At 41.4% G+C, this 26,854-nt stretch overlaps 1 protein-coding gene across 3 annotated transcripts in view; it reads left to right on the top strand.

Annotated features, from left to right (window-relative positions):
* The window catches only part of PCDH7 (protocadherin 7), a 385,049-nt gene that overhangs the window by 280,843 nt on the left and 77,352 nt on the right, over positions 1–26,854 (top strand). Inside the window, exon 4 of one of the 3 annotated variants that reach the window (XM_065405320.1) lies at positions 24,409–24,530. The exons of the other annotated variants lie outside the window; for them this stretch is intronic. Coding sequence (XP_065261392.1) covers positions 24,409–24,530 — 122 coding nt within the window. Of the gene's footprint in view, positions 1–24,408; positions 24,531–26,854 lie in introns of those variants that run through there. 3 annotated transcript variants of the gene reach the window in all.

Genomic DNA, 26,854 nt, shown 5'->3' with positions numbered 1-26,854 from the left:
GTGACATTAAAATGAATGTGGAACAGTATATCATCTTGAAAACCACTATTATCCTCCAGTAACATTAAAGACAAAAAAACCCCACAAGATTTGAACTCCGATCTGACCTCTGTGTCCCTTTCAAAGGTCTTTGTTGTGTAACTCCTGTCCTCTTCTCTGATGTGGTCGTCTTTTGCACCATCCCCATAAAGCCATCAATCCTCTGCTAATGATGCCAGACTTGATAATAACTTTCATTTCTTTTCACAAGTATCTTCATATCTTCTTTCAAGTGGCCCCTTATGCTTGGAACATTCTTCTATAAACTGTATGCCAAGCAGATGCCTTCGCAATATTCAAATTTACCCTAAACATTTATTTCTGCTTTGCCGTCTATGAGAACTAAAGAGGAGAAAAGGTAACACAACATCTGCAGCAGTAAAATCCAAACTTTATGGAATCAGCAAGACGTGTACATACTTTTCTGTGTATTTGTATCACCTTGCTGTTGCCACTCTTGTCTTTCTTCTTTTTGTCTATTTCTGAACTTCACTTTATTGTCTTTTACTGAATATACATTATAAACTCTTCATGGAAGGAATGATGGCCAAATTTTCAAAAGTAATTAGTGATTTTTGGGTGCATAACTCTAAAAATCAAGCCCTTTTGAAGTTGTCTTGAGTGTGGATGCTCAGCACTTTTTGAAAATGAGGCCTTCTTTAGGTGTCTCAAGTTGAGCATCCAAAAACTGAGGCAGAATCACTGATCACTTTGAAAATATTAAGGCCTGATCTAAACTTAGAACTCAGTTCAACATAACCATGGCACTTAGAGGTGAAAAATCCACACTCCTGAGCACTGTAGCTAGGATGACCTAACCCAGCTCGGTTGATGGAAGAATGTTTCTCCACTAGTAGTGGTGGAGTTTATATAGCAACAGGAAAATCCCTTCAGTCATTGTAGTCTGCATCTATACTATGGGGTTGCAGCAGCTTGACTATGGTGCGGTAGATATGCCCCTTTAGTGCCAGCAGTGTAGACATGATTTCAGTCTAAATCCTTACTTTTTTTTTTTTTTTTTGACATTTAAAGTTCTTAAAACAAACAAAAGGGTACTTGCTGCATTTCTGACATAGCATGTGAGAATACATGGGATTGTCATGGTGGTGGTTTTTTTCTTAAAAACAGTGGATGTTCAAAATGCAATAAGACCATATCCTTGTCCCCCTGGTTGAATATAAACTAGTAGAACCCAATCCTACAATTTACAATATGCAGGTAGACTTCACTGGGCCTCCATAGGGCTTCCGTTTTTCTCTTGTACTGAGCAGAATTCGGAGTTGGTGTGTGGAATTCCCCCCACTCACTTGGGAGTACCCCTGGCAGTCCTGAGGTGTGTAGAAGGAGGGTTTATGTTGCAATGGAGAACTTTCTTGTGATTTGTTTTCCATTTCTTTAGAGTAAATTTTAATTAAAATATGCAGCTCAAAATATAGATCTCTGCAGCACCATTCACCCTCTTCCCCCACCCACAAATCCTTGTTGCCATTGCACACGCAGGAGCATGATATGATAGTGCTGGGGACTCTCTACCCCTGCCATTTCCAAAAAGTGTAGTCTAGGGCTGCATTAATAGCAGGTGTGAGGAGTCCCCTCTGTGCTGGTCAGCACCTTCTTGAGAGGGATCCCAGGGTCCTGTCAATTCAGGGCTATTAGAAACTCCTGTGTTAGGAAGCTTGGAAAGTTCAGAGGGCCCTGGAGCCCATGCTGTGCAGCAGAGCCTCCATAGGGATTTGTAGGCATTAGTAGATCTTCCCGGTTACTCGGTATCCAGGGGGCAAACTCCTTACTCATTTGCAGAACAAATCCTTGCACATCCATTCTGTCAAAACCCTATGTTTGCAAAATGTGGACCTGATATTCTCCACCTGTGGAGCTCTGTCACTGGTAGTAATATTGGAGATTGTAGACAGAGCTGTCTCTTGTTTTGTATGTACAACATTTAGCACAATGGGGCCCCACTCTTGGCATGGGCCTCTAGGTGCTACTTTAATACAAATAATACTAACTACAGTGGTAAGATTAGTGATGCTTATAACTTCCTCATGAGCAGGATTTAAAGAGGATTTAAGTTAGTATTTCAGTGTTCTTTTTCTTCACTCAGACTTCTCCGACTTGGAGCAATTTAAGGAGCACACTCCTTGTTTAGCGTGTCGAAATCTAGTCACTACTAATTACTGTGGTTGCAATTTCCAACCTGACAAGTGAAAATCAAACCACAGTCTCTTGAGTGCTGTAGGTTGTACAACAAGCCCTTATTGTGGAGAATCCAAAGGCAGAGAAAGAATATTTTGTCAGTTAAAGCAAGTATTAACTTGGAAAAAAGTTTTTTTTAACATGGCTAATAGCCCCAAAATACGTTTCTTTAGCTCACGTTCGCTTGGTGTATTATAAGTAGCCCTCTTCCCCCACCCCCCAAAAAGACCAAATAATCTGTTAGTGTTTTTATTTGTCTTTTGTATGTGATCAGTATGCTCAGTCATATTTAAGAAACAGACATGTCAAGCTTCAATTTTATGATATTTTTAAAGTTATGATGTGGCCTTATATGACTTGTCACTTTTAACTGAAATATGTTTGAACATGAATAAACAAATATCTAGTAACACCCCCTCACCCCCCAAAAAAAGGCAGAGCAACTGCCCTTCCATTCATGGAATAGGGATTGTGTGTGTGAGAGAGAGTGAGAGTTGTGGCTCAACAGGGGACAAAAAGCAACAATGGGAATAGGAAAATTAATCAAAAAGGTAATCATGTGCATCCAGGCTGTGTTCCCTCTGCAGTCAGACTCTAGTTTTCCTGATCAACAGAGCAACACATACATATGGGGCACTGATGATCCAATCAGCTGTGTAGGCCTCTGCATTCTGAATTCTTGAGGAGTCTTGCAGCTTTTGCTTTTTAAAGGAAGTGCAGGTTATTTTCTTTTTTCTTTTATTTTCTCTCTTTTTTGTCTATAGATGATGATGATGATGATGTGAGACAGGAGATGGAAACTGCTGGTAATGTCTGTTCTTGTTAATCAGAAGGTGATTAATTAAAATAATAGCTGTCAAAAGTAGACATTACAAAGCTGACTACACCCGTACTAAGATAAAAGGATCTAGTCTTCTCTTGGCATGCTACTATTAATGTTAATAGAAGGTATGCACATGTCAGATTCCCCCCCATTCCTCAAGCATGTCTGATAAATAGCAACAGCAAACAATATACCCACATTTCAATGGGGGGGGGGAGGGAAACCAGTGCCGCTTTGTCTGTTTTGGGAGACTGGGGGAGAGACCCCTCATTCCTTTTAGCGGGGATTGGAGAATTCTCACCTTGCATGGTGGTTGTGCCTATAATAAACAGGAGGGAGAGGGGGGGAGAGAGAGAGAGAGATCTCATCTGGATATTTGTGTGATACTAAAACCCAGTTTCTGGTCTCATTTACTCTATTGATTTTACTGACCTGACTCCGAAGTTACAACAGTGTAATTGAGAATAGAACTTTATATCTTGATCACTTTAGTAGTTGCAAATTAATGAACTATTCCCGGAAGTGGACTAGCAGTGACATACTGAGATTAAAGACCATTTTTTCAAATATGAAAATTTGCTGCTGTAAATGGACAGTTACTATTACAAAAACATCTGAAGAAGTGAGGATTTTACCCACAAAAGCTTATGCCCAAATAAATCTGTTAGTCTTTAAGGTGCCACCAGACTCCTTGTTGTTTTTGTAGATACAGACTAACATGGCTACCCCCGATACTAGTTACTATTACTGAATTGTAAAGACATTCCTCAGAACGTTTTATAGAAACTGTTTTCATCACTAATTACCAAAAAAAGTTTATGCATCAGGATAGAGCATAGACTAGTGCATTGATAAGAGCAGTGATCCACCTCTTAAACTCTGTTATGTGTACCCCTCACTCATCCTTCAAAACTAGCCAGCCACCACCATAATCTGTCTACCCTCTTGACAATAAAATTTGTTTCCTGTTTCAAACTGACTTTCTCCTTTTGGTAAACTGTACTTACCCTGAGCAATCCTTGCCCGTATTCCTAATAACATGGCTGCCTTTTATCTTCTGTCTCTTCATCCTCTTTTATGTTAGGTGCATATTTCTGGCATTGTTATTGTTAGTTAATTGCAGGTAATGTAGTACTCTTAGTGACTATGCTGAAAATGGTGATTGCACCATTGTATAGGGGGTTTATGACCTATTACTGAGCTGCTATTCTTTACTTTGGGGTCAAAGTAAGTCAGCTAGCCTTCTTGGCCAGCTGTAACACAAGATCCTGCTACAGATAGGCAGCAGTTCTGCAGAAAAGGACCTAGGGGTTACAGTGGACAAGAAGCTGGATATGAGTTGACAGTGTGCCCTTGTTGCCAAGAAGGCTAACAGCCTTTTGGGCTGTATAAGTAGGGGCATTGCCATTAGATCGAGGGATGTGATCGTTCCCATCTATTCAACATTGGTTAGACCTCATCTGGAGTATTGTGTCCAGTTTTGGGCCCCACACTACAAGAAGGATGTGGAAAAATTGGAAAGAGTCCAGCAGAGGGCAACAAAAATGATTAGGGGGCTGGAGCACATGACTTATGAGGAGAGGATGAGGGAACTGGGATTGTTTAGTCTGCAGAAGAGAAGAATGAGGGGGGATTTGCTAGCTGCTTTCAACTACTTGAAAGGGGGTTCCAAAGAGGATGGATCTAGACTGTTCTCAGTGGTAGCAGATGACACAACAAGGAGTAATGGTCTCAAGTTGCAGTGGGGGAGGTTTAGGTTGGATATTAGGAAAAACTTTTTCACTAGGAGGGCTGTGAAGCACTGGAATGGGTTACCTAGGGAGGTGGTGGAATCTCCTTCCTTAGAGGTTTTAAAGTCAGGCTTGACAAAGCCCTGGCTGGGATGATTGGGAATTGGTCCTGCTTTGAGCAGGGGGTTGGACTAGATGACCTCCTGAGGTTCCTTCCAACCCTGATATTCTATGATTCTAAGAGTTTGCATATTAATTATGGTATTGAGGACATACTGTAAATGCTCTCTTGATTAGGCTATTGGCATATTGTGCCAGATTTTCAAAGGTATTTAGGTACTGAAGGATGCAGATAAGCACTTAAGTGCTTTCAGAAACTTAACTAGATGCTTAACTCCCATAGATTTCAATGGGAGTTAGGTGTCTGGGCAATTTTGAAGGAAAACGTTCCTAAAACCCCCATTTAAATCAATGTTAGTTAAGCATCTAAGTACTCTTGAAAATCTCACTGGGTGCCTATTTGCATCCTTAGGCACTTCAATACCTTTGGAAATCTGGCCCACTGTCTGTACTACCGTGTTGATAGGATGAAGGTAAAAGCTTTATAGAATCTTTGGATATACTTACCAGTGTCCACAGGGTTAATACTCTAACTTGAAGGTAATCAAATTTCTGGCTTTCCAGCTTTTTGTAATAGTGGAGTATGAAACTTAAATTGAAGAAGGAAAAGTGCATACACATTGATGAAGTACTTGGGCTGCTAGGTCTCTTCTTATTCCATAAAATATCTACATAATGAGGAAGTGAGCTTCCTCTATAGACATGTTTCTCCTTTTCTGGAGATGATAAAACGGGTAATCTTGAATGATAAAGTCACTTTGTGTATTTTTGCAATTTGTGGTCACTAAGGCTTGGTCTACACTTACCCCCCAATTCGAACTAAGGTACGCAACTTCAGCTACGTGAATAACGTAGCTGAAGTTCGAAGTACCTTAGTTCGAACTTACCTCGGTCCACACGCGGCAGGCAGGCTCCCCCGTCGACGCCGCGGTTCCCCCGTCGACGCCGCGGTACTCCTCTCGTCTAGCTGGAGTACCGCAGTCGACGGCGATCACTTCCTGGTTCGACTTATCGCATCCAGACAAGACGCGATAAGTCGAACCCAGAACTTCGATTCCCAGCCGCCGAACTAGAGGCTGGGTGTAGACATACCCTTAGGGTATAATTATTATAAAATAATTATTTCTCAGTGTAAAAAAGACAAACCTATTATAGTACTAATCTATAGGAGGCAGTGTGGTTGTATGGATCAGGCAGTGGACTGGGAGTCAGGAGACTTCAGATCTCTTCCTGGCTGTGCTGTGTGATCTTAGTCAAAAGGAGACAGGAGAAACACAGGCATGAAAAGGTGAAAGGACTTACCTATCTTCTCTATTGTTTGTGAGCTTTTCAAGGCACAGGCTGACTCTCATTGTTTGTGCTAGGCATTGTACAATCTGACTTCAGTCTTGTTTAGGGTGCGTAGGTGTTACCATAGTATAAGTCAGTAATCAGAAATATATGTTGAGTTCTCTACGCCTTTGGATATCATAATTTGCCCATGTGCCCAGGTCAATGTGCAACTGACTTGAATATTTCCTATCCCCAAGCCTTTATAAATTGTTTCCATAATCATCACTACCCACCTTCATAAAATAACTTTGATTACAAAGACCAAAGAAAGGCTTTCTGTATTTTATGAGAGAGATTATAATCTCTTTGAATGTTTGCTGACTGTTGCAGTACAAAGGTAGCAAATATTCTAATACCTGGAAAACTGAATCCATACTTAATTTTGCCACTTGAGTAGATAAGTTGTATTGGAAAAATGCATGACAAACAGTGAACTTCTGAATTACTAAACAATTGTCTTCATTTTATTATAGATATTTCTGTAAGAATTTAAAATTAGTTTCCTTTTTCAAATAAACTCCTGAAAGTAAGATTATTAATACCAGCTGTAAAACAGAGTATCCCCACTAGCATTGTTTGTTGTGAATAAAATACCTGTCAATAAAATTCAGTTTTTCAGTATAGCTAATAGAAACAATAGCAAATATTTGAAAAATCCTGGATTTGTATATAGTGGAGGGGAATTTCATGCTACTATAATATAGCATAACTCTTTTTCTTTTCTGATCTCCTGTGCTTGCTGTTGAGGTGCCAACACAGCTTTAATATTATTTAGCATTTATTGGAAATGAGGGGATGTTCATAAAAGAATTAATCTTCATTTGGACCTCTTTGTTACAAATTCCTTTACACAGATCTGTTAACAGCTTTCATTGCTGCTTTATATCTACAATCTTAACAGGTCTACACAAGTAGAGTGACTATCCTCTTACATGTACATACAGATACACTGAGTGACTACATCTAAGAACAGTTGCACAATTTTAAAACTCACTGGAACATGCACACACTAGTAATATCGACTTGGCATGCCTGTCTCTTTATCTAATTCTTGCTCCTCCAGCAGTTGAGTCAATTCATTGTCATCACACCCTACTGTGAGATTGACAGCTTCAAGACCCATGTGCAAAATGCTGGAATGTTAGATTCTATTTGCAGCACTATTGGTTTGCTTAGCTCTATTTTTCCTGCCTAGTTTTTGTGGGGGCCTTTTTTCAGATTCTATTGCTCTCTGTATCTTTGGGGCTGATGTAAGTTCAGCCTGTTGCAGGAGTAACTTGTCACTTTTTGGATGATGTTTCCTTTTGACTCACATAAGATAGTGAGGAAAATGTGATTCTTGTTATATACTTCAGAGTAAAATGCAAAACTTCTGTGTTTTCTTCAGGTCTGCTGTGTGTGTGTGTGTGTGTGTGTACGCGCGCATGCTCCTCTCCATTCACTGCTCCTTGAGATTTCTTAAAATGATACAGGTGTTATGTTCCAATTGTGATAACATAAGAAACATACCTCCGACAAATATATTTACTCTTCTTTTAGCATCCACAAATGCACATAATTTCTAGGAAACTGGGGCCCTAAATCAGGAAATATTATCACACTATAGTTCACCTTAGTTAAGATAAAGAATTCCTAATGAATGTAACTAATAGCACTCACTATTTTACAAAAAGGGATAAATGACTCGTCCTCAGGCTTGATGCCAGTAAGAATCTTTCCATGCCAGTACACTACAAGACTAATTTGCTGTGATTATCCGGGAATTACTTTGTCAGACTTTATGTTCACTTATGCAAGGACAGACCTGTTAATTCCAATTCATTTACTTTATGTGGAATGAAAGGTGAATTCAACGAAAGTGGTCAGAAGCCTCAAGCTTTTCATAGTAACAGTTGATGTCGGTTGTACGCTCAGGAGGGTAAAGCACCACATCTACACTTCAAAAAAATGTCAGAGTGCTTAATACATCAAGCCAAGACATTAGTGCACTTTGGCAAAGGAAACACACGTAGCCAAGTGCACGCTGAGCTCCTCAGCCAAAGGACGTAGCAAAAACATTAAATCAGAAGGTTGTCTTAACAAAGTATCTTCTACAATCATCAGTGCAAGAGGACGGAGTATTTCCTGAGAATTTTAAAAACGTAGGTACAGAGAAAAGACAACTGAATGCATGATGTAAGATTCAGAACAAAGCCATGTGTTTACAGAAGAAAGAAAACATGAATAAATTAAAAGGGGACAGTTAAAATATCTGCTAAGTTTACAATTCTGGATGTCAGTAGATGAATTTCAGCTGAAGCGATGATGGGTTATTAGTAGGTGATATTGGAGTTTTCAATATTGATCTATCTAGCCCATTTCTTTTTGAAATATTGCCTAACATCCATGTCCAGTATAATCTAACTATTCAATTTCCTGTATTTTATACCTGATCTCTTTCAAACCATCCTATTTTTAAAACATGCAGTCTTCTGAACCAAGTAGAAAAGTCAAATTAGAATTATATCCTGCTGAAGCCTCACAATCAACACAATTATTTATATGATGCAGAAAATTTTTATGGTCTTCAACTTTAATTAGCACTCCACCATGGGAACATATTTTTCTTCAAGTACTTGGGACAAATAGAACTCAAATTCATCCTTTTTTTAAGTTATAAGTTTTAAGTTAGATTCCAGTGTTTAATAGAAGCTCGGTAAACAGCAATATCCTCTGTGTTCACTGGAGATTTAACACCAGACTACAGTTTACAAATAGGGATCCATGTTTTACGATTAATTCTTACCCCCAGTTTACTAATCAAGTAGGCACCTGGATTTTAACAAGCAAATCAAAGAAGAGAACCTCACCAGAATTTCTGAAGTCTGTACTTTTTTTTTTTAATCACATTAAAATATAAAAGGAAATTTAACACCCCCTGCAATACCACCGCATATCTTAATATGTAATAATTTACTTTTATTCTTCTGGCATATTGCATTCTGCTGTCCAGAAATGCAAACTGAAGATCATGTACATATAAGCAGGATCTTTGGTTTCTGGGTGAGCTTGTCATATGCAGGTGTTGATCTGAGGATGAAGTCCGGATCAGAGTAGAACTGCTCCTTGCTTTCTTCTGTGCTGGTCAGTGTAGGCGCATAAGCACTGATGACAGTGACATGCTATAAAGGATTCAGGGAGGAATTGGCATTTCATGAGCCATTCATTCAGGCCAAGAGGGAAGTCAGGAAGTTCTTTCAGGAAAGATGTTCTAATTTCAAATCCAACTCCATGGATTCTGTCTTCATCCTCTACTTTTCCTTTCCAAAAGAAAGTGTAGTTGCCTCCTACCTCATTGATGGAACCCTCTCCTATGAGTCTAGTCTCACTCAGTGCTGCAATATCGATAATACAATAATATTGTAGCAGGTGAGTTCTCTGGAGACAAAAGCTGTTCTTTTCTCAGGCCTTTGTGCATCACCTCCGTCCGTAGGGGTGCGGACTTTCCATGCTCCTAAAAGGAGTCTCTTCTTCTTCATCCACTGTAGAATGATCTGCCAGCTGTGGTAATCTGGCCAGATGTTATGGGGCAGGCAATGTTTTTAGGGCACCTTTTCTAGCCCCCTCTCTTAAAAAGTGAGCAGTGCTATCCAGAAAAGGGCTGGTGAGTCGCCTAATATGCTGCCAAACTTCTCCACTGCCCCAGGGATGGAACTGAACAGCCACTAGTCCCAAGGCCACCTATGTGCAGGATTGTGGCTATGACGGCCAGTGGTCACCTCCACCTGTCATTTTACCATGCCCCCATCACTGCAGGACTTGGATTAATGATGTTATGAATGGTGAGATTTGATAAGATGTTAATGGGAGGAGATTTGTGAGGAAAACCTGCATGGAAAACTATTGAGTGAGAAAATTGCACAGGGACAGTCCCACTGTCTCGGCAATAGAAGCCTGATTCCAGCGGCATGAAGAATCGTTATGTCGGGGGGTGACCAGGACATCTTCAGTGCCTTGTTATGCTCTCCGCAGCACACTGCTGAACCACCTTCATGGCTGTTGAATCACAAATTGATTTCCTCCACCCACTCTGCCGGAACAGTCTTTGCATGCTAGGGAAAGGCAATTTCCCTATCTCACTGAGGGTAAAAGACCCATCAGCCTCCCTCACCTGGTTTAGCCTGCTCATCAAAGTGGTTTGACCGCTGTCACATGCAAACAGCTACTTGGAACCACAGGTGAGAGATGGGTGTAGGTGGGGACCAAAGCGAACTACTCCCTAAGGAGCATGATGTGTTCCTCCAACAGAGATACTATCTCTCCCTAAATCCCTCCATACACATGTAGAGAGCCAATATAACATGAGAAATATGAGTCCTCATACTGAAAACAGTAGGGTTGAGCTACAGATATTTGAAGGGTGTAAACACTAAGGATGGACAGGAATTGTGTATATAGGACAGTACAGATGTACTATGTGAGTATATCTTCTAAAAATGAGATGAAATTAAGATGGAGAAAATTTAGTCAAGTGAATCACATATAACTTCTTACTGAGACAGAAGTGGAGGAAGAAGGGAGTTTACAGCACAAAAGCGAAAGTTCCTATGATGGAAAACCATGAGAAAAAAGAGGTTTTTGAGAAGGTATTTGAAGGAGGACAGTGAAGATTCCTGGCACAGAGGAAGAGGGATGCAGGGAGAAGCATAAAAAAGGTACATGGGCAAAGAGAGGAAGGAGGAGTCAAAAGCAGCAGCTGGTAAGAAGAAGGGTTCAGGAAGTTTGAGGGGTGAAAGGAGCTGAGATGAGGGAATTGTTGGACAGGGTTTTAAAGGTAATGAAAAGTGTGAATTTATTGGTTTATTTTGTTAATGGGAAGAGATGAACTAGGGAAAGGATTTGCAAAGAGGTGAGTGAATGATGGGTAAGAGGCTAGCACTGGATGTTCTAGTGTTAACTTGACAAACCTGTTTTAAAATGTTACCATGAACCCAGTCAGTTACTTTATAGCTTGACTTTCTTGATATTGTGAAAAAGCCATGGTGTGTAACAAGATCTTGTACTGAATCAATAGCCTATAATATTACATGAATGGCATAAAGAAATTCTGAAAAGTGAAGACTAGTAGCATTGAGTATCTAAAGATATTTAAAAACAAAACAACAACAACAAAAACCCCACCCACAACCTGGTAAACACAAAGATGTACTTAAAATTGAAAGAAACATGTTTGTTCCCAATATATTGCACACAGTTCAGAATCATTTCCTCTGGAATGGTGTCAAGGACAATGACTGCATAGATTGTTTGCTTTGTAATGGCCACTTATATAAATTGATGTTTTAATTTAAATGTAGACAATTTTCTTTCAAAATGTATGTGAAAAGCCTTTTTTTCTACCTCTTTCCCTTTGTTACCTGTCTTCTGTTAATCTTGCATTTCACAACCCTTTACTGCAGTGGTGGACAACCTTTGGCCCATGGCCCACACGCAGCCCATCAGGGTAATCCGCTGGCAGGCCGCCAGGCAGTTTTACGTTTGCATGCCCACCCACAGCTCCCAGTGGCTGTGGTTCGCTCTTCCCGGCCAATGGGAGCTGCAGGAAGCGGCATGGGCCGCAGGGACATGATGGCTGCTGCTTCCCATAGCTCCCATGGAGAACCATGGCCACCGGGAGCTGCGGGCAGCCATGCAAAGGTAAACAAACTGTCTGGAGGCCCACCAGCAGATTAACCTGACGGGCTGCATGTGGCCTGCGGGCCACAGATTGCCCACCAGTGCTTTATTGGCTTTAACATATACATAATAAGCACTTTCTTTTTTTTTTGTTAGTCAGTCATCTTTACTCAATAGCCTGTTACGTTAATTATCTTTTACCATTAGGTGGCAGAATGGTGACATATATACTTAATCCTAACACATTTGTATATTACATTGACATTAGAAGGAACAGCTTTGTAATATGTAGATAACTTTTTTTTTTTACATTTTTTTTTTCCTTTTACAGGGTGTCTTTCACTTGTAATAGAAATACAAGTGAGCACCAAACATTGTAATACTATACGTTTTAAAATTTTTGTGGCAAATATTCTGCCATAACAATTGGTTTAACAGACATAAAACTAGTTAGTTTAATTTCTATTGTTTAGCTACTGTGATATCAATAATAGGAAATTGAGTGCATACTGACTGGCTGCATCTATGTTCTGTGAATACCATTATTTATCTATCTGTGAGCCAATCAGATGGTATATGCAAATCTTAGCTTCCTGATTGGATTATCAGAGTAATATACTTTAGCAATAAACAACAACAGTACATTCTTGGTGTATGGTTTGGGTGTTTTTATAAGTCCCTGTTTAAAAAATGTTCATCTCTTGTTTCAAGAGATTCTTCATGTTTATCTCAGTGGAAGTTACTATCTATTCATTGCTGCCTTATATTAGCATTTAAACCAGAACATCTCTGAACAAAGAGAACACAATTTTGTTTTTAGTCTCAGGACTTTGTATCAAATATCTGTCTTCCTTAGCAAATAGTATTTCCATGACATTTGGATTTACTTGAATTTAGTTCACTTAGATTTAGGGGTCATAGTCTATTATAGTCTATAATTTACTAGAATAAGCACATGTATTAGATTCGGGTAATACTTCTATTGTCTTATTGATTTAGTCTATTTTGTGATCTTCAATTTCAGATTAGAGATTGTGATTTAGATGCAATTGCATTCAAATCACAGTTTTGGGTTCTCCTTCTGTATCTCATATTCTATGTTCTAGTCCCTAACGTCTTGTAAATTGTTTTTGCCTTTTTCCTGTTTATTAGATGTCATCTATATTGTGTCTGTCTTTTACGTTCAGATGTTTCAATTATATAGGAACAAGCTGCATTTGCTCTGTGCTTTGCTGTAGCTGGTTTCCATTTGCCATCTCAGCTTTGTGCACAGTCACCTATTTTTAACTTCAAAAGTACTTTTGCTGATTTGTCATAATGTAGCTTTCGATTTTATCTGCCTGCTTTTACTTGATCCGTGGCTGCTACCTGTGTAGCATTAGCAGCTGTTTTGGACCACAGTGACTTGATTTTCAGTTGCTTGTTTTATTAGTACTTAAAATGGTGAGCTACATTCTATTACTGTAGGAGTATATCTGTGTTCTTTGATTCTGAAATACAGAACATCTTTCACATTTCCTTCTTCTGTTTCTCCTTTAAGCAGTTTGTACTCCTGGTTTGTTTTCTAAATCATTTCCTTGCCATTTGATACAGTATATTTCAATTCCCACTCTCATGCAAACCTTAGGAATTCTTTTAAGTCAAAATCCTCCCATCTGATCCTTATTTTGGATCAGAGATAAGAAGTTGAATTGACTGCTTATCTCCATTGCAGCAGGAAGATGTAGCTTCTCAAGATGCTTCCATGGTAGAAATAAAGAACTCTACAGTCCTTATATCATCTGTGTATACTAAAGGAAGGTGCCTAGCCAATAGAAGAGCTTATTTTAGCGTCCTTAAGGACGAAAAAGATGGATTAAACTATCTTGAAATCTGTTCAAATGAAGACAAATTCTGTCCCAATTGATAGGTTAACTAACATTAAGTAGCAGTCTCTTCAGATGCAGCTATGTAAATACATATACATCTACTAATGTACAGCTCCCCAAACAAAAATTAACAAAGTAGTTGGTTGTAGACCTTATCTGGAGCATGTGGTTTCCAGCAACTCAAAATATAAAAGTTGTATGAAAATTATAATCTTGCTGTCGTGTTACCCATGCAAAACTAGAGGAAGGTACAGATCATTAAGAAATTACCAAACACTTGCCTAACTTATTTGACTCTGCTTTTCAATATTGTTATCTATTTAAAATATAATTCTCACTGAGGTGTCAAATAGGACAATAGTCTGGTAGCACATATGAAAGTAAATCTTATTTTAAACAAAATAAGAATATTTTACAGTAATAACCAAAATACACTTCATCTTAAAAATAAAGTTACTACCAGGTTTTGCACCCTAGGATAGTGTAGTATCTTTATTTTAAATGAGTGAAATTACATAACCATTGATGTTAATTCCGCCACACATCTGGTAAATGTTACATACGTATCTGTGTAATAAACAGTATGGTGATGTTTGCATACATTACATTAACCAGGTTGTACTTTATCATAGTTATCAGTGACATGAAACTACCATAAACTGTGTGTAATTATCCTTTCACTTTCCTCGTGTGCATGTTAATATCACATGCAACCTATCCATTACCTTTTCATGCTACAACACACTTGAAACATTTTAGGGGTTCTTAGGTTTGTACTCATGTGGTATAGCCTGGTTGGTATTTCAAGAGTGCAACTGCATGTTTACACAATTTGCTTTGGAATTGAACCTCTTGGCAACATCTACCATGACTTCAGCTGAGGAGTTATGGCACACAATATTTGGCATCTCCATTGCAGACCATATCTGGAAAACAATTTTTAGGTTAATTTGTCATGGAACAATCTGTTAAATTCAATTAACAGTTGTGGCCCTAATTTTCCAGGACAAATATAAATAATCTTAAGAAAATATTAGCCTCAAGATGTCAGTTTGTCTGTGAGTGAGAGGGTAACTAAGGGGCACATCCTCAGCTGGTGTAAACTGTCATGACTCTATTGAAGCCAATGGAACTATGACAGTTTGCACCAGCTGAAGATATGCTCCTAAAGGAAGACTTTGTTGTACACAAGCCAGAGTAAATCACCCTCAGAACCAAGAATGTGTGTAAATTGAGCTCCGGGTGTGGGACTAGTTAGAGGTTAATCACAAACCATGTACGTAGAGGGTAGCTAAGGACACTCTTTAATCTGAAGAGAAGGCAAAGGAGGCCTGACATCTGCTGCCCTGCTCATGTACAAGGAGCTGCAGACAGCTGTGCAATTCGCCTTTAGATGCCCCAGTTCAGGAAAGTCTTGATCTTAAAATTTATGGTGTATTTTCTGATCTGGTCTCTCATCATGAACTATGGTTTTTTCCACTGCTCTGATGGTCTGGATTTTTATGTCGGACATATTACACTGTTGTTCTTGATATTAATGAGTTTTATGCTATTTCAATATTCCAATTCCTATTCCATGTAAACAAGTCTGTTCACAGAATTTGACATGGTTCATCTGGTATTTCTTTGTCAGTTTCTGGCTTAATCTCATGTAGTTTGTGGTTCCTCCCTTTAAGATTTTTAACTAGCATGTGTAATTCCTCATAAGTTTTTAACATTTGGTATCTGTGGGATTTTCATTAATGTTCATTATGTGTTCTCCTAGTTCCAGATTTACAGTCTTTTAGTTGTGGTGTTGGCTCTGAGTGTACATTTATGCTTTCTAAAATTCAGTTTTGTGTGTCTGTAGTAGCATAGAATCATAGAATATCAGGGTTGGAAGGGACCTCAGGAGGTCATCTAGTCCAACCCCCTGCTCAAAGCAGGACCAATTCCCAACTAAATCATCCCAGCCAGGGCTTTGTCAAGCCGGGCCTTAAAAACCTCCAAGGAAGGAGATTCCACCACCTCCCTAGGTAAAGCATTCCAGTGCTTCACCACCCTCCTAGTGAAATAGTGTTTCCTAATATCCAACCTAGACCTCCCCCACTGCAACTTGAGACCATTGCTCCTTGTTCTGTCATCTGCCACCACTGAGAACAGCCGAGCTCCATCCTCTTTGGAACCCCCCCTCAGGTAGTTGAAAGCAGCTATCAAATCCCCCCTCATTCTTCTCTTCTGGAGACTAAACAATCCCAGTTCCCTCAGCCTCTCCTCATAAGTCATGTGCTCCAGACCCCTAATCATTTTTGTTGCCCTCCGCTGGACTCTTTCCAATATTTCCACATCCTTCTTGTAGTGTGGGGCCCAAAACCGGACACAGTAGTCCAGATGAGGCCTCACCAATGTCGCATAAAGGGGAACGATCACGTCCCTCGATCTGCTGGCAATGCCCCTACTTATACAGCCCAAAATGCCATTAGACTTCTTGGCAACAAGAGCACACTGTTGACTCATATCCAGCTTCTCGTCCACTGTGACCCCTAGGTCCTTTTCTGCAGAACTGCTACCTAGCCATTCGGTCCCTAGTCTGTAGCAGTGCATAGGATTCTTCCGTCCTAAGTGCAGGACTCTGCACTTGTCCTTGTTGAACCTCATCAGGTTTCTTTTGACCCAATCCTCCAATTTGTCTAGGTCCCTCTGTATCTGATCCCTACCCTCCAGCGTATCTACCACGCCTCCTAGTTTAGTGTCATCTGCAAACTTGCTGAGAGTGCAGTCCACACCATCCTCCAGATCATTAATAAAGATATTAAACAAAACCGGCCCCAGGACCGACCCTTGGGGCACTCCGCTTGAAACCAGCTGCCAACTAGACATGGAGCCATTGATCACTACCCTTTGAGCCCGACGATCTAGCCAGCTTTCTATCCACCTTACAGTCCATTCATCCAGCCCATACTTCTTTAACTTGGCGGCAAGAATACTGTGGGAGACCGTATCAAAAGCTTTGCTAAAGTCAAGGAATAACACATCCTCTGCTTTCCCCTCATCCAAAGCCTAAGGCTTTGTCTTCACTACCCGCCGATCCGGCGGGTAGCAATCGGTTTTTCGGGGATCGACTTACCGCGTCTAGTCAGGACGCGGTAAAATCGATCCCTGATCGCTCTGCCGTCGACTCCGGAAATCCACCTCGGCAGGAGGCGGCAGCGGAGTCGGCGGCAGCGCGGCAGCGGTCGACTTTCCCGCGTCCTCACCGCTAGGTAAGCTGACCTAAAATACGCAACTTCAGCTACGGTATTCACGTAGCTGAAGTTGCGTATCTTAGGTCGGAACCCCGCTGCAGTGTAGACCTAGCCTAAGTGTTTCATAATTGATTCCTTGAGGACCTGCTCCATGATTTTTCCAGGGACTGAGGTGAGGCTGACTGGCCTGTAGTTCCCCGGATCCTCCTTCTTCCCTTTTTTAAAGATGGGCACTACATTAGCCTTTTTCCAGTCATCCGGGACCTCCCCCGATCGCCATGAGTTTTCAAAGATGATGGCCAATGGCTCCGCAATCACATCCGCCAACTCCTTTAGCACCCTCGGATGCAGCGCATCCGGCCCCATGGATTTGTGCTCCTCCAGTTTTTCTAAAAAGTCCCGAACCACTTCTTTCTCCACGGAGAGCTGGTCACCTCCTCCCCATATTGTGCTGCACACGCTTTCCTTTCATATTACAGGTATGTGTCCACTTTAGGCAGAAATTACTTTTCCCTCATGGAAGCCTGTGGACATTTCTGTCATGCATTAAAACAGTCTTCTGAAATAACATTTTTCATATAGTCTTAGAAATCAGAGATAGAATGACTGTTTTTAAGTAAATTGGGGACTTGATCTTGTGAGGCTTCAAGTTCTCCTGTGGAGTGTTGAGTACACAAAGCTGCAGCTGAACTCAGATGAGTTGCTCATAACTTCACAATATGAGCCGTCAAGTCTTTCCTTCTTGTGCAGTATTTTCCGTATAGTACTTTTTCTACTCCTTTGTCCGTCCGGTTGTAAATGTCCCAAACAGTGGTCTTCCACAGATGTCTTAGTCAGCTTTCCTGCATTCTGTGTCTGCTATCAGCTTTGCTATGTTTATCGTTGCATCTAGTTTCACAGGGCAGGGATTACATGACTAAACCATATTGCAATACAATAAATATTTCTTTTTTTAATTTTGTATCAATAATATCTTTCAAATATTGTACCATGGCATGCATGCTCGACTTCTTAATAGCACAGGACTGCACCTACATGACATTAGAAGCATTTTCTAGCAGCTCATACTACCTGGCTCAGTTTTGGATTCTGACTAGAGCTTATTCACTTACTTACAATATACAGTTTCAATATTTGTTTTTATTTATCTGCTCTGGATTATGATCTCTTTTCAATAGAGCTTGCTGTATAATTTACTAGTTAGTTTTCAAAGGTTGTTTTTCAGTATCGGCTGCCCTGCACAGGAGAGCTATATATTGTGCTCCTGTAACATTCATGGTCTTGTCTTATCAATTATTTGTCCCTCTAGAATTGTATTATGAACTGTGCCCTCTGCAAGATGTTCATGCTTGGAGGCGTTAGAGATTAATAGCTAGTTTGTTATAAACTGATCAGCTGTTTAATCAGCATTTTGTCTGGAGGTGCTCAACATAAATGGCTTTTTGGAGAGAGGGCAGGGGAGAGTGGAGGAGAGCAATAATACTCAACCAACTTGATTTAAAAAAAAAAACAAAAAAAAACCTTGATTTAACTTTTCTAATATCAGATGGAAATGAACCTATAAACCAAAGCCAGTGCTCAGAATTCAGACAGTGCAAATCTATGCAAACCAGAAATGTTTTTTTGTTTTTTAAATAAATACTCAACAAAGCTCTAAATTAAGGCTTCTTCATATAGTGGCTGGTTGCTCATCAGTAGACGGCAAAATACTAGTTAAATGTCTTATCAGGTGGCATAACTATCTGTTTTGATTACTATCAGTTTTGTTGTATTTGCATGTATGTTATGCAACTTTCAGTGTAATTTGCAAGAAAGTCATCTTCAATAGAAGAGACAAATGAGTAACGTTTAGAGTTCTAAAGTAGTAGGGTGACCAGATGTCCTGTTTTTAAAGGGACAGTCCTGTTTTGGGGGATTTTTTTATTACCCTCCACCCTGTCCCGTTTTTTTTCACAGTTGCTATCTGGTAATCCTAAAAGTAACAAATTTGGGTTTATCAAATTTAGTTAATATTTTTTGCCACCAGTGGCAGGTAAATATTATGAATGTGATCTGAGAATTAGTTACAATTTGTTTGATGGTAGAACATTCCAAACATTGCTAAAGGGGGAACTTAAGTATCCTTGGTTTTTAGTCTATATTGATATGGGGCAGACAAGAGATTCATCAGTGACTAATGTGAATTTAAGTTCTTATTTGTTACCATAGGCGCCAACTTTCTCCAGCGCCGGTGGGTGCCCGCGCACCCCCGCCCCTTTCCTCGACCCTGGCCAGGCTTGGACTCCACCCTTTCCCCGCCCTTGGCCCCGCCCCCATTCCAGCCCCATCCCCAAAGTCCCCACCCTAACTCTGCCCCCTCTCTGCCCCTATTGGATCCCTTCCCCAAATCCCCTCCCCAGCCCCGCCTCTTCCCCCAGCACACCGCATTCTCCCTCTTCCCCCCTCCCTCCCTGCCCCTCGAATCAGCTATTTCGGGGCGCAAACACTGGGAGGGAGGGGGGGAGAAGCAGGACGTGGTGGCGCTCTAGTGGAGGAGGCGGAGGTAAGCTGGAGCAGGGGGGCGGGGCGCTGCCGGTGGGTGCTGAGCACCCACCAATTTTTTCCCATGGGTATTCCCAGAACACCCACGGAGTCGGCACCTATGCTTGTGACTGTTAAGATGTATAATCTTTTGTGGGACAGTCCTGGTTTTGAAGGACTTCCTGGGCATTAGTGTGTCAAATATATTTGAAATCAATGCATCATGTTTGAATGACAATATGATGATGCAGAGGCCAAGTGTTGAGAATAATTTGTTCTGATCTTTTCAAGGTATCATCCCAGATCTTACTTCTCAAACATGCACTAATTTTTTCCTCCCACTACATTCATTGCAGTTTGCCTGTCTGCTAAGGGTCACAATATAATGAGTACTTTCTAATAACCAACAGAGAATGCTTCCCTTGAATATATAGACTACATCTGTACACGGGCCATGTCTATACTTGAAGCTGGGAGTGTGAATATCAGCTTGAGTAGAAATATGCTAGTGCACTAAAAATAGTACAGTAGCTGTGGTAGCATGGGCAGCAGCATGGGCTAGCTGCCCCAAGTATGTACCCACAAGGTCTGGGTGGGTGTTTACTTGGGGCATCTAGGCTGTGCTGCTGCTTGCTGCTACTCATGCTACCATGGCTACCCTACTATTATTAGTGCTACAGCTTAATGAGAGCTAGCATAAGTATTTCTGCACGAGTTGAGAATCACACCCCAGATCCAGGATTGGGACCCATCCTAGTCTAGACAAGGCCATAGTCATTTGGCTTTCACCACTGCCACCTTCTCCTTTCCTCATATCCTGCTTTCTGAGGCAAAGGAAGAAAAGAAAAAATTGTCAACATTTAATGAAGGGAAGGGAATGGAAATTGAACTTTGAAGACAGCAGCGGGGAGGTAACACTGAAACACAGTACTGATTTAACTACAAAATAAATTATACTTATTGTTATAAATTGTTCACATTCCTCATGTAGCTCTTGGGATTGAGACCATTCATTATATTAAAACTGTGAGCCTGGTTCTCCACTTACTTACCCCAGATTTAGACCAATGTGCCTCCACTGGCTTTTATAGTCACTCTCAGGGGTGAAAGTAACTTAAAGGACTTACTGGTACACCGGAGTCCTGAGCGGGGGCATGGCCTCAACCGGAAGAGGCGGGGCCTTTCAAAATTAAAAGGCCCTGGGGCTCCGGTTGTGGCTGGGAGCCCCAGGGCCTTTAAATCACCCCGGAGCTCCCAGCTGCAGAGGCGGCTGGGAGCCCCGGGGCTCAGGGGTGAATTAAAGCGCCTGGGACTCTGGCCGCTGCGGAGCTCCGGGCCCTTTAAATCCCCGCGGGAGCCCTGTCGCCGCTACCCTGGGGCGGCAGGGCTCGGGCGGGGATTTAAAGGGCCTGGTGCTCCAGCCACTGCGGAGCACCGCAGCCCTTTAAATCGCCTCCAGAGCCCTGCCACCCCGGGGTAGCGGCAGCAGGGCTCCGGTGGTGATTTAAAGGGCCCAGGGCTCCCCGCAGTGGCAGGAGCACTCGGCCCTTTAAATCCCTGCCGGAGCTCCGGCAGCGGGGCTCGGGTGGTGATTTAAAGGGCCCGGGGCTCCCCGCAGCGGCTGGAGCCCTGGGCCCTTTAAATCACCGCCGGAGAAGCCGGTCCAGTCCAGCACGGCATACTGGCTCTTGCCGGTACGCCGTACCATACCGTACCGGCTTACTTTCACCTCTGGTCACTCTTATTATTCATCACTGTAAGTGAGATGGGAATCAGGCCTTGGGTCTGCAAATCTGGTTTTGTAAAGTGAAGTTATGAGCAAACTCAAGACCATGGAGGGAATAATAATTTCTTATGACTGCATAATTTTGTAATATCTCAGTTTTAAATTGAAGTGGTTAAAACAAAGTCATCATGCTGCAGTCTAATAAAGCCAAAGGCACAGAGGTTATTGCATTCTTAGCAGTGTGATCCCAAATCAAGCAGTTCTTTTAGAAAGGTCTCTCTCCCCATTCACTAGAAAAGATAACTGTATAAAATAAACATTAGAGATTCTATCATCTTCTTCTGTGAAGATCCTTTTAATAGTGATTGTAATAAGTCCGATTATTAATCTACAGTTTTGTTTATTCACTTAACGGGCCTCATCTGCTCACCGTCTCTTATTCTGTGTTTTGTGTAACACCTAGAACAATTGGACCCTATCCAGATTGAAGACAGATACTCCCATAACACGGATGATAATAACTAAATAAATGTTGCCGTTGACTTCAGTGGCAAAAGGATCATCCAAAATATTTTCAAACATCTTCTCAGTTTTCTTTTTGCCATAAATGTAGAAACTAGCAAAATAATAACTAAAAGATGAGAGCCAAACTTTGCTGGGACTCTCGAATGCCTGTCCCTTAGTGCTGTATCAACAACTGCTTTTTATAAATGTAGTCCTCATATTATGAGCTTCACTGCCAATGAAAATCAATAAAAACAATTTCCATCGACATTCATGATCTGCTCTTCACACTGGTCTCCCATTATTTTCTGGAGCTGTTTTATGAAAATGCCGAAGGACCCAGACTATATGGGATTTTATTTGTCCTCTGGCTTAAACATATGACACCTAATTTCTTTTACATTTTAAATGTCCCTGATATCAGGCTTTGAGTGTATACCATATAGGAAACACTCATATTCAGTCTTTTATGGTAAAGATTTCAGGACACCAACAGCTGGTGCTGATCTTTGTGACATAGATATAAGGCTATTGAGCTCTGGGTCAGAGGAGCCAAAAATGAGGTTAAATCAGGGCCCACATGCTTCCTAGGCTTTTAGAGTTCATTTGTGTGACTTTCTGAAGGGAGACAGATGTACCATTATAAGAGAAAAATAGAGGCGGCAGCCTGTATTAGCTGCAGTCATTTGCTAGTCTGCACAGCAGAAAAGCATGTTGAAAAGTATTTATTGGAGGTGAACCCATAAAACACCATCAAGGTGTTTTCCATAATTGTAAAACACATTTTCTTTATTATTATTCATGATAAATCTTTGGAAGTCTGATGCTGAAATCTGTTACTGATGATTTTTCCCTCGTGTCATGTGCACACTTCGGTTATCATGGTGGTTTCCCCTTGTTCTTCCACAACCAAGGTACTAGAATCATTGAATTCAAGGAATTTAATAGAAAAATCAGCAGTGGAATACTTTGGGGGCGGCAGAAAAGGGAATTAACTGTTTTTTGCAATAAAATAAAATGAGAGCTTACATGTTAAGTCTACCAACTGGAGTCTCTCTTTTAAAGCAGTCCGTATGTCAGAGAAGCTAGAAATTTGACTTTTGCCTCTTCCTGTAATCTTATACTTGTACAGTAAGCATGCTGTATATTGGTCATAAATGTTAGTTCTGCATACCAGATTCAAGCTATTGTGTTTTGTGGTTAGTCGTCATACCATCCAGAAGAGCTGTCTTATAAAGCAGGATAAACACAACTTAGTGATATGCCTGGGGTGAGGGTCAGGAAAGAGTTTGAACTAGACAGAGGTTGACGAGAATGTGAAGGAATGTACCGTCAGCTTGGGAGAAGAATTCATTCATTGAGCTCACTCAGTCACATGAAACACGTCTTGCTGAGCAGCTGTGTTTGCTCTAACATGCAGGATTGCTCAATAAGGAAGATTGAACAGTAAAAGAAAGAACTGACATTGTATAAAGAGATTCCGAGAATGTATTGGGCCAAATTTTGTGATATTTCCTGTAGGGAACAGGAAATTTAAAACACAGCAACATTTGGTCTTATTAAAGTTGTTACAGAAACCTTATGTTAACTGGGAGTTTGTCTTATAATAAAACTCAAGTAATTGCCTAAAGCTCATACAAAATCTGGATATTATGAAAAGTGGTATAACTTTAAAAAATATTCTATATAATACAGGTGCTTTTACTGTTAATTCATTCCATTTTTAGAAAGGTACAAATTGGCCTTCTTTTCTCAAAGAAAATATTGCAATATTAATTACCCAAGGTTTCAAAACTTTACTTGAACTAGTGGAGTTCTCTTTTGAATAGTTGGAAAGAAGTGAAAAGTAAATATTAAGGAGAAGCCACCAGATACTCCCTATGTAAGGTTGTAGTTAATTCTTTTTGTTTAAAACGTGTGTGTGTGTGTGCGCGCGCGTGTGTGGGTGAATACATACATGCATATAGTGTTTTAATTCAGCATATCTTTAAAATGAATAAACAATGAGTTGTATTGTATCTAGTAAGAGAAAATAATTCCTGCAGATTACAAAAGTCACACTTCCTAGTGTTGGTAGAAGTACTAATTTACGGAGGTTCCATCCTCTGGTGCTGTGCAGTGAGAACAGTAAGTCAAAAGCAGATTTCATTGACACCTTAGTGGGAAACATTACACAGGCTATGAAAATTTTCAAGATTTCTATGGGGATTCTTTACAGTAAATGTCATCTTTTTCTTGACAGTTACATCAAACGTGTAATAGAAGCGTAAGCCTACAAGAAGAGAAATGAAGCTGCCATTGAGGGTAGTGCTATTTGATATAAGAAAAGAATGCTAGAACACAGCTCGCAGGTGGAAGGGAAGATTAAATTAAATTAATGGAGATATCCTATCTCCTAGAACTGGAAGGGACCTTGAAAGGTCATCAAGTCCAGCCCCCTGCCTTCACTAGCAGGACCAAGTACTGATTTTGGCCCAAATCCCTAAGTGGCCCCCTCAAGGATTGAACTCACAACCCTGGGTTTAGCAGGCCAATGCTCAAACCACTGAGCTATCCCTCCCCAAGATGGCTACATGCTTATCATAATTTAATATTCCTGGCCACAACGGCTCCAGGATGTTTCTTTTCCCTCCCATATTATACATGACGATTCTTTTCTTTCCCCCCCCAGATCTGGGAAAGCCACATGAATGGAGGAGGAGGAGTTCCTTAGTGAGGTTTGGGAATGGGGCTGTCATGAATCTGCCCATGGTAGTGCCTCTTTCTGGCTATATGGGAAGTGTAAGTACATGAGTCCAATTACCCCCTCACACTAGCAGCTGTTCATGGGTGTCTTTTTAGCAGGCCACCATTCAGCCCAAGGCTTTTCAACTGTCTCAACCCTCTCAGGGTCCCAGATGAAACCATAAAATAGCCTGCAATCAGCAAATGGGGTTACACAAAAGAAAGGTAAAGAGAAACTTGTAGGCTGCTCCCACCAGGATATGGGTGTCTCTTACATCAGAGGAGCCCTGAGAGTATCTCGGTCCCCTTCAGTGCCCCTACTCCCCAGGATTCCGGTGCAGGTCTGAGTCCTTTTTTCCCATTCAGCTCTGGGGTTCTGCGCCCTCCACCTGGGAGGGTAGGAGTTCTACAGGCTGTCAGTCTTCTCTTGAGCGCTGGATAAGCTCAACAGTCTGTTCCCTTCCCAGGATTTCCCTCATGTGAGTGGAGTTCCTCCTTTTACCTCCTCCTCTAGTCCCGGCATGAGTTGCAGATGCAGTGGAGTGGAGCCACTCCAGTCCAAAGAAGATCCTTAATCTCTTCCATGTTAGTGTGGGGTTAATGAGCCCCATGACAGGCTGGGTGGGCCACAGCAGGGTTGTGCTGGGAGCAGGATCAGAGGATCTGCCTCTACATGAATCTCCCATTCTTTCCCTCTCCTTTCCCCTGATATGGGGGAGAGCCTGCTTGGCAGGAGAGTCAACTTCTGTTGTTGGGCTGAAGTAACTTCAACAGAACTGCTTTGTTTCTGCTGTGCAGCAAATGGTAGAGAATACCTCCCCATTTTCCCCTTCTGGAGATCCCCAATGTCCCGCCAATATGGCACCAAAACACTGTTATGTACTTGGCTCACCTTCTGCCCCATAGTCAATTAGTGCAGGAGCAAGTAGTGTTACCCAGGGTTCTTTCAACCCCAAGCTCTTGGTAACTTTTACTCTGTGCGAGGTGGTGTCAGGAAATAAATCAGGGGAGACACGGCCATCCGACCAATAGATGGCCGGCACAAACAGGATGACACAAGAGTGCTTTCACTTAAAGCTAAACTTTACTTAGTCTCAAGCACTTACACACATCTGCAACGGGTTAATAAAACACCCCCAACCCTTGATAATTACCAAAGGTGAGTGTGGCTCTCAAGTGACACAGCGGCAGGCTTCCGGGGGCCAAATCTTCCGTCTGCCGGTGGGGACCGCAAGATGTATCCAGAGGGAGAGTCCAAAAAGAGTCCAACTACCTCAAACTTCCCCCTTATTTATACATTAGTAATAGAATGATGTGTCCCTTAAAGAAAACTTGTTAAGCAAGCAGTTCCAATGGGCAAGCAAGGGGCTCCTTCTGATTATTGATTAACCAGGTGTGGGTTTTTCCAGAGTTTGCAGCCTTGAGACCCCAATAGACATTCCTGGGGCACATCCTGCTCTTTTAAAATGCATGTATCAGCAACTTCAACACAATCCTTATCAGGAAGGACGTGGGGTCAAGCTGCCCTTTCTGTGGCACCTCAAAACTCCCCCCCCCCCCCCCCCCCGCCTTGGTCAAGCTGAGACTGCTGAATGGCCAATTTACAGCTTGCTGACTAGGCTGCCTTTAACAATAAGCCATAGTGGTTTCAGGCACTTTACTGGTTTGCCAAAATCTCCCTGTACAGTAGAAACAGGCGATTGATGACATTCTGCACCCATACCATCTGCTATGCACACAGTCACACGTGTGAATTTATTACTGCAGTGATAAAGGGCCGACTTCCAGAAGGCAAGAGTAGTAGAAAAGAAAATGAAAGAACAATAATCTGAGGGGATCCCAGCTTCACAGAGGAACTCTTCCTTGTTGTTCCTTGCCTCCCACATTTCAGCCATGACCGCATAGTAGGATTACTAATTTTGCTGCTGTTTTCTCAGTGCCTGCAACTGTGCTCTGTAACTGTTGGGGAGTTACAGACTGAGGCAGCACTAAGTCTGTCCTGTTGATTTTACCTACGTATGCATTTGAGGGGATGGGAGAGGTCAAAATGCTTAAACTTGTTCTTCCCTTCTCCCCTAATTCTGTTACTTTTCCTACACTGTCATTGAGATGTGCAGACAGATGCACAAAGTAAGGTTGAAGGCTTTGCAAAGGAAGTGAGGGCAGCATTCTGCTTTGCCATATTCCCTTTCATAGGCACCCACCGAAGTTTGTTTGGTTTTTATTTTGTTTTAATGAATTTGTTCCTTTCTTCATTGTACAACATGGGGGAGAAAACAGATCTTTGTTGTTTTTACTCCACCCAGGCAATCCTCAAGGGTCTGGATCTGCTGCTTTTAGCAGAATAATGCGAAGCAGCCAGAGCAGGAGCCAGGATCTGACCGACTTTACCT

The sequence above is a fragment of the Emys orbicularis genome, chromosome 5 (genome assembly GCF_028017835.1).
Source record: "Emys orbicularis isolate rEmyOrb1 chromosome 5, rEmyOrb1.hap1, whole genome shotgun sequence".
In the NCBI taxonomy this organism is placed as follows: domain Eukaryota; kingdom Metazoa; phylum Chordata; order Testudines; family Emydidae; genus Emys; species Emys orbicularis.
This window is presented reverse-complemented; position numbering and strand designations above follow the sequence as displayed.